The 14075-nt window shown below is 43.8% G+C and overlaps 1 protein-coding gene across 1 annotated transcript in view; it reads right to left on the bottom strand.

Moving 5' to 3' along the window:
- Positions 1-14075, bottom strand: part of LOC139650502 (raftlin) — an 82494-nt gene that overhangs the window by 9752 nt on the left and 58667 nt on the right. The window contains exon 7 of the mRNA XM_071527193.1: positions 8938-9056. Within this exon, the coding sequence (XP_071383294.1) occupies positions 8938-9056 (119 nt within the window). The remainder of the gene's footprint in view (positions 1-8937; positions 9057-14075) is intronic.

Below are 14075 nucleotides of genomic sequence, written 5' to 3'. Positions count from 1 at the left end.
CACTCGTAAGGCATATCAAAGCGTATTTTTTTCTGATATGAAGAAACTGTACTTACGCATCCTTTTAGTGTGGGTTCCCTGTAGCATAGGAACTGATGGCTACAGTATATGCTGTACAGTATGTTTGTAGGTTACCAGTGTATTCTCTTCTGTCACTGTGAGGAGTATTATGATTGTGCTTTGTTAGTTGTTGTGGTTGTTCTGCGTATTGTAGTGTTTCAGTGATAAAGGAAGTTACTGACTACCACTAGTACAACTGCTACCACTACAACAATTACTAGAACAACTACTACTACAACTATTACTCCTACAACTACACCAACTGCTGCTGCTACAACAACTACTACTACAACTGCTGTCACAACAACAAGAACTACTAGGCTACTACTACTACTGCTACTACTACTACAACTGCTTCTACTACAACAACTACTAGGCTACTACCACTGCTACTATAACAACTACTACTTCTACTACTACAAGAACAACAATTACTACTTTTGCTTCTTTCACTTGTACAATAGGATAGTAGATAGTGGAGAGAGAAAGAGAGAGAAAGAGGCAAAGACAGAGAGAGCATTACAGAGAAATAGAGAGGGATTGATCAGCATGCAGCACGCAGTAAGTCATGAGGCAGACAAAACACTTAAGCCCACTCCACCGCACAACGCCTCATTTTTCTTCTACAGTTTTCTTATTGACCGGGTTGACAGAACATCTCATGCCTCAAACAGGCCTTTAGCATTAGCATATCAAGAGCCGGTTGCAACCCGCCGCTATATGAGCTAATCGCTGGGACACAAGACTTTGCTCTAAGTGTTATTTACACAGGCATTACTTTCTGAGTTCCTAGGGGGAGCGGTGCATCTACATTTTTTAGGGGTTTGTGTTGGAACCACTCCCAGAAACAGGCACTTTTTCAAAGCCTGCCTGGAAAGTAAATTGAGAAATAATTTTGCTGTAATGGCTTTCTGTTCTTCGGAGTAGGTGAGAGTTAATCACGGTCCCCAGACTCTGTCTCCTCCCTCTCCTCTGACTTATTATGCTCGACCACCTTGCTGCATCAGCGCTCTAGCACTAACCTGCATGCTCTAAAACAGAGAAATCATGTTGCCATCTTTGTCTTAGATGTTATCTGCATGACTGCTAAGCAGGACCACATGGAAAAATCAAAAGGACAGTGGAGTTGCAGTTTAAGTGATTTAAAGGGGAATTTTCAATAGCAAAATATGTCTTTATCTATACTTCAGGGAGTATTGTTATCACAGGCAAAAAGTACAATGTACAAAAGTACAATCAGTACAATGCAATGTCAATGAAGTTTGGATCTAAAACGTGAACCTGGTGATTTGAAAGCAAACTGAGACCTTATTTGAGTGTCTCCATCTGAATGAGGCAAGTAATTCTGAAGTGTTCATAATTTTGTAAAAGAAAAGGTAATTTTGTCTCACGAAGATCCATTAATATTCTCTGTTTTTGCAAGTATTTACTGCTATACTGTATGTGTCTTTATTTATCCGGGGAAGGGTTTTGCTGCTCCTTTTAAGCACCTCTTCACACAGTTAAACATATTCATACCTGGGAGCGGCCCGGCACAACCACCTTGCTGAAGGGCATTTCAGCTGTAGTTGTTTAGGAAGGGGAGAGCGTTCCTCATTCACTTTCCACTGCCACAATTTTCTCAGCTGGTGATGGCTTTCCAAACAGCAACCTTCTAGTCAAAAGCCCACTTCTAACCTTTAAGCTTTTTGCCGCTCCACCGCCACACTATCGTTTTTTTTAGAAAAGGTAATTTTGGGGCTGTATTATCAAGAGTGTGGGAGGGCAGACCTAAGACAAACGAGCTGAGGTCAGCTTGAAGTTCAAAGTGCACTCTGAGTCACTCGAACAAAAACACAGCTCTATTGTTTTTCTTAAAACCCCCTCCACCAACTGTGGAGGGTAGACATAACAAAACTGTGCTGATGTTTTTCACCGGCTCTGAATATAGCTTTATATTTACAGACTACTGGGGTCAGCAGGTTTACAGAAACAGTCCAGTAATGATAACGCAAATGCCTTTAAAAAGGGCTTTCAAATTGTAAGAATATTCCTGGTATGCATGTTGTCACAGCAACACAAATGTCAAAGGATTCACTCCAGCAGCTGTGTTTTAAAGCAGTGCACAACCAATTTCTAAATGTACAACTTGGCTGACTGGGAACAGATAATTTCCCCACTGACACGTCTGATCAATTCTGTGTTTAGATAATGTCAGCTTGTTAGCTAACAGCTAACCACTGGTGTTGTTGTTAACACGTTTGACACACTCTGGCACACTAGCTAATGTATCTAGTAGAGGCAAACATTAGCATTAGTATGGGCTGGTGGTTGCATGTTATAACATTGATTGCTTCGTTAAATTAGCCTGTTGGCTAGTTAGCAACACTGCAAAAAATCAGCTGTTTGTCTTAGGTTAACTGAGATGAGTGTTTTGGAGTAGAGGGACAAGAAGACAATTTGTAGTTTCTTGTGTCACAAAAAACAAAATTTGGAAGCCAATCCACCTCATCAGACTATTCACTCTTAATGGATTGACCTATACACCCACAACACAATCACCCTTTTGTTATATATTTGGGCACAGCCAGTTTTCCAGTGGACATCCATGATGGTATCAGACATGTTTGCTACGATATTTGTGACGCAAGTGCAAAGCCTCAATACCGGTAAGTTCATATTCTGCAAGTTACGACCGGTCGCAGGTTGTTGAACTGAAATTGCACCCTATAAACAGCTTCCAGAACCAAAACCTCTCAGAAGTCACCCATCCGCCAAGCTATCAGCATCATCGTCACGTCGGCTGACAGAGCGCGCTCCATCTCTCACTTGCAGGGACGGTGCAAATTACCCTGGCTCTATCTAGGTCACCTCCTCTCTCACCTCAGTCACAGAGGATAGAGATATCATGGCCGAGGGATACGCTGTAACGATCACTTTCCTGGCACCCTTGCTGTACAACATGCATACACACAGACTCGAGAACACACACACACACAGACATACGTCCAGGCGTTGCAATTGCATACACTGCAGATTATACACTAGTCATGACAATAGAAATAATACAAATCTACATGCTGTGCTGATTGAAACTTTGCACAAAGCGATTCTACTGAACTCAAAAGGAGACATTCCGCAGCAGCTAGGCGGCTTTTGTGTGAACCTGATTTCAAGCAGAAGATAAAGATGAGTGACTGAGCACACACATACACAAACACACACACACACACACACACACATTCCATGTCTGAGGTGTCCTCTCGGTGTCTTAAAGTTACTTCTTCAAAGATTCCTCGCTGCCACGCTGATGCTGTGATGTGGGGCCCTAATCTCATTTTAGACATAATTTGGTTTCTGGAGACTGTGAAGTGCTGTTCTTCAAAGCCAGGGATGCTAGTGAATTCGGGGGAATGAGTGACAACAATGTCGGCGCTGTTAAGCTCCTTTCACTCGCTAGGGCTTTGGACTGCACTTCTTTAAATGATATGAACTTTCAGTCATTCTGCAGGAGTAGACGTTTTCTCAAAACTTCCACCTCCAATTTTTCTGGTTGTCTTTCGGGTTACGAGTTCTCAGGATCAAGGAGTGAGCAGTCGTGTGACATCGTCAAACTGCATTGCCTGAGGTGGTTGAAAGAAAATTGTACCTACTGACAGTCATGTTTCCATAGCTATAGATAAGAACATACAATTAAAGAGCAATGTCAAAACCTGTGTGCTCAAAAAGGCAGTAGTCCGATAGCAGACCATCAGGTTCAGGGGCAAAGCCTCCATAAATCTTGACTAAAGCATAAGCAGCTCCTTATTGAGTCTGCCTCAAGGTCCTTCAGTTTAAATTGCAGAGAAAGAGAGAGAGAGAGAGAGAGAGAGAGAGAGAGAGAGAGAGAGCAGCTCTTTCAGCTTAAAACCATTTTACACTGAGTTGATATTCAAAACTCAGAAAGATCAAAGATCACAAAAACATGGTCCGGCCTTGCTGATAATAGCCATAAAAAAAGGCTTTTCTTGTGGTAACCAGGGCGCTCGTTCGCAATCTTTCTTGTTTTCTCCTGTTTCAGATTTTCTTAATTATGTCTAATGCTTTGACACAAACGTTCACACTGTAGAAATGCATTGGTAACCATTATATAAAAGTCATAACACCCTTGAGGTTGTTCTCCTCTGTCGGGTATTATTTCTATTGTAAAGAATCTTTTGAGGGTGATCCTTTGGAGAACCATGGCCAAATAACATAGAATATGTTATGGTGCTGTAAAGCGGTGGTTCTCAACGTGGGGTCCAGGGACCACCAGGGGTCCTTGAGGGGGTTCCAGGGGGTCCCCAGCAAATCGATGAACTATTAAACTTCAGCATTATTTAATTGACAAGAAGTGAACTCAACTAGAGAATGTAGAAGAATGACTGTTTTGATCATAGTTTCACTGTTATCTCTCTACCTACAATACAGATAGCCATGGAATTCTGGACAAAATCATATCTAACAATAAAAATATTCTCAGATTTGGGTTTGAGAGGCAAAATCTCATCAAATGGGGGTCCTAATGTGGACTAAATTAGGGTCCTTGATATGATTGATATGAAAAAGGTTCAGAATCACTGCTGTAAAGAACATTTTGAGAATGTATGAAAGAGCCACTGAGGAACCATCTTACCGTAGTAATGGGATATCAGTCCATTTTTTAATAAAACACACAAACATCAATGTTTTTGTGCCTCTTGTGCTCGCTCCCTGTTTTATCTGGATACAGAAACACAACAACTTCCTGCTAATGTACTTTGCCTCTCTTGATAAATAAATACTCATAGGGCTCCAGCAGCAGCAGCAGCAGCATGCAGCTCTTGGCAAGTAAATGTATTAAAGGCCGATGCTAGTTGAGGTCTGAAGGAGAACAAGTTTTGTTTTGTTGTTGTTCCTGTGAAGCTCAGTGGAAAGAGAGAGGGCTTTCAGTACATTAGGTCCAAGGCAGCTCCTGTATTGATTTTCCCGTTGGATACAAGAGATGAGAGCGAGGTCCTAATTGGAGTTTCATAGCGGAGACCGTGATGAGTTATTCATTTTGAGCACTCCACCGCCGCCCATATGGGTCCTATTCAGGTCATTTTGCTCATTTGCTGCAGAAGAGAAAGCCAGCTATTTGTAGGCAACCGCTGCATCTTTAAATGTATTTAGGGCATCAGTCCAAAATCTGCATTGTGTTACCATTCCTGAATTAAATGGTCCAAAAAATGTAAACTTAAGTGCACATTTAGCAAACAGGAGGGGCACGGTTTGAGAGAGAGAGTTGCTGTTTTGTATTAAATTGTATTACAGCTAAGTTAATTAACGTTGAGGTACTGTAGTGCGCTGTCATGTCAAATGACTGTCATCTCACTGAATGGACCGCGAGAGAGCCTGAAACAATCCAAGGCCTCGAGAAATGTTTGTATGAGCTGCTTAACATTGATGGCGTTGCTATACAGCATATTCACGGAGACTATATGCAGTAGTCTACATGCTGAGTATACTGTATTATGTTTTTAATCTACTTTCATTCCTCTTGCCTCTTGCCTTTTCATCCCCTTTTCCCACCATGCTGTTTTCTGCTGTCATTTAGACTCTGTTATCCAAATCTCTTGTATCTCTGCCTGTCAACTTGATTTTTCTGTTTGTTTGTGTTTTTGTTTAATCTCTCTCTTTGGTTTGTTTGGAGGTGAGAATTTTCTGACCCCTGGGATTTTATCTCACATGCGAAAAGTTTCTATTTTTTTTTTTTTAAATCTTTTTTGTGGTCTTATCATTTTATTTCATCACTGTTTTTATCACTTCACTTCTGTGTTTTATCACAGCACAACTAAACTATATGAAACTATATACTGTATACTTTAGTACAGTGATTCTCAACCTTTTTCATATCAAGGACCCCTAATTTAGTACAGGGTTAGAGCCAAGGACCCCCATTTGATGAGATTTTTTCTCTCGGCCAAAAATCTGCGAATAGCTTTTATTGTTAGATATGATTTTGTCCAGAATCCCATGACTCTCTGTATTGCAGGTAGAGAGATAACAGTGAAGCTATGATCAAAATAGTCATTCTTCTACATTCTCTAATTGTGTTAACTTCTAGTGAAATAATGCTGAAATTTAACAATTCATAATTTTTCTGGGGACCCCGTGGAACCCTCTCAAGACCCCCTGGTGGTCCCTGGACCCCCACGTTGACAACCACTGCTTTACTATATAGGGAAGTATATCTGCAGTGTGTCAATACTTAGTAATCTGGGGCCGGATTCACAAAACCCTCTTAAGAAAACCAATCTGTGCCATTTTTTTCTTAACGTTAGTCTTAACAAAAATATAGGAAAAAATGCTATTCTCAAAAACATTTCTTATATATCTTCTTAACTTCCTAAGAAAAAACTTACAAATAAATGGTATTCTTGAAATGAAAGTCCTCAAATTTGTTCTTGATTTTTTTCTTAACTTTAAGACAGCCCTTCACCTGTCTTAAAATTCCTACAGTGAAAAGGTAAGCCTGTAATATCATATATTTAAACACATTTTAGACAAGTAGGTTGTAGTTCAAAGTCTTCATAGGTTCCCCTACACCTAACATTAAGATTAACATTTATTGTAAAGCTTTATTTGGTGTAGGGTCAGGTAGGCCTCTGTCTCATGTCTGTTGAAAATAAGCTATCAAATTTTACAGTTACCAACAGCAACCAATGTTTAAATCTTTGCTGTAGTTGCCCTAAATAGGTTTTTCCCCAATTGTTTTGTAGATGGAAACACTTTGGATTGTCTCCTAGCCTTAATGGCAGTAAGCCTAAAGTTTATTAACCAGAATTGATTCAGGCCCTATTTTGAGAAGTTCTTAAGTAGGAAAATTAAAGAAATTCGTAAGAAATGAGACCGTTACTAAGAAAATATTGAGGAATTGCACTTCTTAAGAACTTCCTAAAATGTCCTCTTATGTCATTTCTTAAGAACTATCTTAAGAACACATTGGTGAATCCGGCCCCTGATGTGCTGACATTTGTGTCAAATGAAATGATCACCAGCCTCCTGCTGCAACACCTGTAGATTAGAAGCACTGCCCTTTTCTCATGCAAATACTATCACTGGTTGTAAGTCAATTAAAAAGTTAACAATTACAACAGTCTCCTTTTTGTGTGATACTGCCACTGTCCCCGAAAACATCCACTCTTCCCACTTGAACACAATACAGCTGATTGCATGCCCTCAGTGAAACAGCTTGTTTTGCTGTTCTGTGAGCTTCATAAATCCAACCACCTGTCAGACTTTTGGCTAAATGAGAGTGTTAAGCACTGGGGAGAAAAGAAGAAGAAGAAGAAAAAAAAAAAAAAAACACCCTTCGCAATCAATATTCAGCATTATTTTTCATTGTAATTATCCCCGGCACTGAAACGACAATGAGCCGCGAAGATACTTTGCATATCAATTTTAGACGGTTATCACAATGAATGGGGATGATGTGAGGCCCTGATCGCACTTTGTGAGAGAGTGTGTTGTCAGTTTAATGTTGGCATGGCGTGGATCAGCCGAGTGAAACAGTTTTAGATGAAGTCCCGGAGTTGATTGGATCTCCTGGTGTTGGTTCACTGTTGACATTTCTAAAGGAGCCTTCAAATCCATTAAGTTGTAACCGTATTACCATTCATCTCAGAGGGGGAAAGGGTATATTGCTGAAGCCGGGGGATTGCAGGATTCTTTTTATTGGCACATGTGGTCATCAGCTCTGGGCCGGACAATCAGAGAGCCACATTTGGGGGACAAAAGTCTCCTTTCACACTTGGACAGCCCCGGGCCTCCAAAGTCTAAATTCGATTACCGAGATAGCATCGGCAAACACATACAGACACACACACACAAACTCACGCACTTACACACTCATACACATGCGCATACAGACACGCGCACGCACATGTATGCCCGGACACTCGTACGCGGACACGTGCACACACACTCACACACATACACATGCATGACAATAAAAAAAAAATGGCCGCAAACCCTTCAGCACTAGGCAGAAATCAATTTCCAACTTGGAACTTGTGCTGAGTGGAGACGCTAATCGCCGGGCAGATAAGGGCTTGTTTGCTCCAGATAAGACAAGCCACTGCGACACATGTCCCATAAATTGAGATTTGCCAGATTTGCCTTCGGGGTTGCGGGGGAAAGGTTGGCGAAATTGGGTGGAGGGGGTGGGGGGTGGAGGGGGTGGAGGGGCACACGTCCAAGTGACAAGCGCTTTCAGTGTAAGAGGACCAGACTCTGAAAAAGGACGCGTCCATTTCAACACATACCTGGGTCTATTTTGGATTTGGCCTCATATTTGTGTTAATTCTCACAACACAAGTTCTCAACTTTTGTGTTCTGATATGCACACAGAAAAATAAAGGTGTGAACTGGAACTGAAAATGGGTCTTTGGAGTGATGCCACAGAACTTCCAGATATTAAAAGGTTCTTAATTCTTAGTTATTGGATGGTGGGTGATGGCATAAATGTAGAAAATAACCAAACGCCTCCACAGTATATATTGTGCATTGTGCAAGGTGAAAGAGAGAGGGAGAGAGACCAAGATAGAAAGAGAGTGAGAGAGGAGGGAGTGAGCAAGAGCAAGAACCTTGGTCTTTAAAGAACCATTTCTATTGCATCACTCCAAAGAACCATTTTCACTTTCAGTTCACCCCTTTATTTTTCTGTGTCTGTGCCTAAATATTGTTGTTTTCAATAAACATTATATATAAGTAACCCAAACATGTGCTGTCCCAAACTAGACACATGTATCTGCTGAAAAAAAGACACAGCCTTTTAGATGAGCGCTCCATCCTTCCCTCTCCACTGGAGCAAAAACCATGTGAAACCAGGATGAAAATGAAAATCCATGCACTCACATCGATGACGGTCCACTGCTCCACCACGATGGCGTCGTACGTCGGGGTGGCCGCGCTCGGCTCGCCTTCGGTCGCCTCCTGGAAGATGAAGACGCTTTCCACCGACTTAGGCAGCAAATCTGCAGAGAAAGAGAAATCCAGCCATGAAAAGAGTATTTACAGGATGGAGCGTGTCTGTCTTGTCTCTCTCGCCCCTTCAGGCCCTGCAGGCCCGAGGAAACACAATGATTTAACTCAGCCAACCAGCACCACTCACACAGACTCACACACACACACACACACACACACACAAAACCCTTTATTACACAGCCTGTGGTGTGGGTCATTTGTATGAGCAATGCACACTTATACATTATGCAAAAAGACAGTGTAAAAGAAGGGAGCAGGTATTCCCCTTCTGGGATGTGAAGAAGAGAGATTATACTCTACATCAGTGTTTTTCCATCCTGGTTCTCGAGACCCGGAGCCCTGCTGGTTTTCATTCTAGACATCTAATCAGAGACTGATTTACAGCTGGGGTGCAAGGTGAATGCAATTAACTAGCTGGTAGGACAGAAAACCAGCAGGATTGTATTCCGAGGACCAGAATTGAAATCACTGCGCTAGATAGATGGACACATTTCGGCGATGGGAAAATGTAGGTGCAGATTTAAAGCCAGTCTATAAGGCATTAAAGAATAAATCCTTTTGCTAAGCCTGCATAATTCACCCTAAAAAGACTTGAATTAAGTGAGGCACATAAAGACATTGACGCTGATGCTATAGGCCACTAGTGAGATTGTGTGAGGCCGACCAGATTTTTTAAGCCTCTCCTCCATCGCAGGCTAACACTCACAGGATTGGCATCCGAGACAGGCAGACTGCTCCGGCCCCCACGAGCCACGCTCCCACTCCACCCCATGTCTCTTGTCATTCGTTTGACGCACATGCACGTTACATGCAGGCACACACACACACACACACTCTCACACACACAGGCGCACAATACACGCCCCGTAGTCCAGTCTTCCCGGCCGGCCTGAGTGCTTTCTCATTACTCCCACACCATTTACACACTAATACAGTTTGCCGGGGCCCAAGCACCAATACGAGACACTCCACATTTCATTACTGGGCCCTAATAATAGGGGAACGAGAGGCGGCTGGAGAGCCGGCAGAGAGGGAGAGAGAGCGAGATAGAAAGAGAGAGAGAGAGAGAGGAGGGAGTGAGCAAGACCAAGAGCGACTGAGAAAGACAGAGGGTGAGAGACAGAGACAGAGAAAGAGAGAGAGAGAGAGGGAGAGACGGCAGGCTCCTTTATTTCCCCCCCTCCTGAAAACCCATTTAGGGCCCGAGCGCGCTCAATTGAAGACATCAAGACATTGGCTCTTTCAAATACAGACATTGTCGTTGTTCACCCCACCCCACCCCATCCCATCCCACCCGCTTGCCCCCCTTTTACCTCGTCCTCCGCTCAGCCTTCCCGCCATCCCCCCCACCCCCACCCCCCACCTCCCCCTCCGCCTCCCCCCACCTCACCCCCCCATCCCACGCTCCTCCACCTCATTCGTCAGCCGTCTCTCCTCGCGGTATAATTGGAAACGAGCCCCCATCTCGGAGACGTGAAGCGCCGAGGCCCACCAACGGTTCCCGGGGATCACTCAGGTGAGATCGACACAGGGTTTCTGTCTCTTTGCCTTACAGGGAACAGCCTGTCTCTGGCTATAATACAGACAGACACTGAGCAGAGGGGAGAGAGACAGACAGAAAGAGAGAGAGGGAGAGAGAGAGAGAGGAGGAGGAGGTTGCTGGGAGCACTCAGCCCGCCAGGGGAATGCACCGGTTGCGCGCGCGAATAAACATTATCTTGCGCCTATTGACTGAGAGCCGAGCAGAGCAGCCAGCGGGCCGACTGAGAATAAGTTGTTTACACTTGCAAAACCCACAGTGCGCCCTCAGTGAAATCGTTCTCCTCCCCCCGTGTCTCACACACACTCAAGGTCGCGGGGCGAGGCATGCAAATGCAGTTGCACCAAAAAAAAAAAACAGGGAGTGACAGCGGCGGGACCGAAAGACACAGAAGCTAATGGAGGGAGAGTCAGACAGCGGGAGTGGCAGGGTGACACAGAGTGACACCGAGTGACACGCGGCAGCTGAAATCAGCACCCGAATGACAGAGAGGGGGATCAAGAAGAGAAGAGATACCCGGCGGAAGTCGGCAGTGCTGACACAGAGACTCTGACTGAGACTCGGAGACGGTGACATGTTGAGTTTGTAGTGGTGTTTTGGCGTGTGGGTGTGAGCCCTCGGCTGCACACGTCAAATGTCTGTTTGTAAGCTGTTTGGTCCTGATATCTTGGACATGTTCGCAAACTTGTTGTACATCAGTTCTTAACATACAGCGTTTTTTGATTGAGCCAACGGCAGAAAAAGTTCACATCAGGCAGTAGTTCCAGTGAAGCTGCCCACATTGAGTCACCAAATGCAGTAAAGATGTTCTGACTTCAAAAATGCAATTTCAGCTAAATTTTTACAGATTTATCCTGCCTCCAAACTGTGGCTACTGGTAGAAAACTGAACTTGTACTTCCTGTATTCCTGTATTTCCTCAGCTTTTAATTAAGCAATTAATAAACCTGTAGGCTAGCTACTGTTTGGTCGAGTGGTTAGAAGGATAATTTGCAGGTACAGACTTTTTCCGGGAAAGATTATTGTATCATTCGACGATTGAGAGTAAAAATAAATAAATAAATAATGCAATTATATGAAAAAATTGTAGATAATAAAGCTTTTACATTGTGTTCCTCTATGTGTGTGTGTATGTTTGCACAGACATATACACTGTGTATATGTCTGTGCGTGCGTGTGTGTTCAAAGTCCAGTTGACCGCTGCCAAGCCATAAGGTGACCCTGCCCCAAGTCATGTCTGCTGACATGATTTAAACATGCGTGCATTGCGCTGCCTTAGAGAGCTGGAGACAGGCCTCTGACAGCTTATCTATATTTCAAACGGGACAGTCGGAAATCCAGAGAGAGAGAGAGAGAGAGAGAGAGAGGAGGGTATCTAATGTGGATTGGATGCAGCTCTTCCCCTTGGAGCCAAAGGTTTGGCAGCTGGAGGCCTGGTACCTGTGGGTTACTGGGCAGACTTCAGCTTGTAGCGTAGGAACACACAATAGAGGAACTGAGAGCTAGATGACTGAACATTAAGGGTGTTTTTATACCCGTAGTCCTTTTGCTTTAGTCTGACTCAGCAGACAAGTTATTTTTTTGCATTCACACTTTGGTTTGGTTACTATTCACACTGCAAAATTTCGAGCTAACCATAATTTAGCAACAAACGCTACGTGGGAGCAGCCATTTCCTTCATTGGTCAGAAAGGACTTTCTTTTAGAGTAAAAACACAGCATCAGCAGCGTTTGTGGATCATCGCATATGCTGTCAAAGTCTTAGTGTGCCTGTTGTGGTACTGACGTATAACAAGGGATTATCCCACTGCTCATGGAATAAGATTCTCAATAAATAAATGATACCTTGTCACTTAATTTCTTGGTTCTTTCTTGGTACAATTCAGCTTGCAGAAACAGGGGGATGCTGCTGGCACTCTTTCGCGTTCAGCGAACTGCAACCATGATCTATTTTCCTCTTCTGACACACTTCTGTGATATTAGACTCTCCTGTTTAGCACAACTAATACACAATGATTCCTGTGGTTGGGTCGGATCATGTTCTCACTTCAAAGCGCTCCAAGGCTAGTTTGGAAATGAACTGAAAGGTTTCAGTGCCATTGTGTGAGAGCATTTGCTGTGCACTCATATGCCCAAACAAACCAAACTGAGGGGGAAACCACAGAAAACGTCCTCAAACTGTCTTCTGACCACAACTCAGAGCAGAGGGACACATGCACCGTGCCATGCCCTCCAACAGAAACCAACCCACAACAGCACACACACAGAAACAGACACACACATGCATACATACTGTACAAACTGTATGCACACAAGCATACAAACATGAACACACACACGCCCATACTGTATATAGACACACACACACACGCAAACGTTGCAGAGTTCTAATTCTGCATCTCGTCAACTTTTGTCTCAGAGAAACGCTAGCGCATCTTTTCCCTTCCCGAAATTTCTTTTCACAGCAAAGTAATACCTTATTGGAATTTCATATTCCCTGGATATCTGTCTCTGTCTCTCTCTCTCTCTCTCTCCCTCTCTCTCTCTCTCTTTCTCTCCCTCCGTTGGCTTTGCCCAAATTTAGAAACCAGTGAGGGCTGACTGTCATGCATATGAATAGCTCAATGTCTCACAACCCGGGCTACAAATCCTCATTGTGGGTCTGGAGATAGCTTAAGCTATACGAGTAACAAAGGCAAACTCCCCGTCAACACCATTACTGTCACTTCTACAGTAAACAAACTCTACCCCCCACCCTGTCCTCCACCTCCAGGGAGGTTGTGTGCACTTACTGTAGGTGTGTGCGTGTGTATAAGTGTATGTGTACATGTGTGCATGCCTGTGTGTGTACTGATAAGTGTGTTTGTCTTTGCAGGCAGTGCCACGCTGTGTATGAATCTTTAATGCCTGTCTTATGACACCGGGGCCGGCGTGCAGCTTAGGATCTGTAAATTCAATATCGCTATAATATCCGACCTGGTGGCTCCGCCGAGGTCTCCGCTCACCGCGAACTCACCGCCGCTCCCGCGCCTCCCGCCTAGCCACGCCGCGATATTAGACACGACTTATGCTGTCTGAGCCGTCTACCACACACACACACACACACACACACACACACAGGCGAGCACACACGCACAATGCTTATGCATACAATGCCCCCTAATGCGTTCTCGTCCAGCTTCACCATGGAAACCCATCTTTGAAAGGAGCATGGGGAGGCCGTGCGTTTTTGTGTGTATGTGTGTGTGTGTGTGTGTGTGTGTGTGTGTGTGTGTGCGTGTCCATCCCCCTGGACCATGCCAGGCAGTCGACTACCAGACACAATAGGAAGGTGGCACAGTATTTAGGAAAAGAGCAGAGGAGCAGGAGGACCGCAGGAATATGTACAGTGATGTCATGACAACACAAAAGGTGGTTACACTATGAACTCCAGACCAACCATCAACATCAAAAACTATTATGTTTTCAGAA

Source organism: Centroberyx affinis, unplaced genomic scaffold (genome assembly GCF_046629955.1).
Source record: "Centroberyx affinis isolate AG114_WGS23_722 - 3 ecotype Tasmania unplaced genomic scaffold, CSIRO-AGI_Caff_v1 ptg001497l_1, whole genome shotgun sequence".
NCBI classification, from domain to species: Eukaryota; Metazoa; Chordata; class Actinopteri; order Beryciformes; family Berycidae; genus Centroberyx; species Centroberyx affinis.
This window is presented reverse-complemented; position numbering and strand designations above follow the sequence as displayed.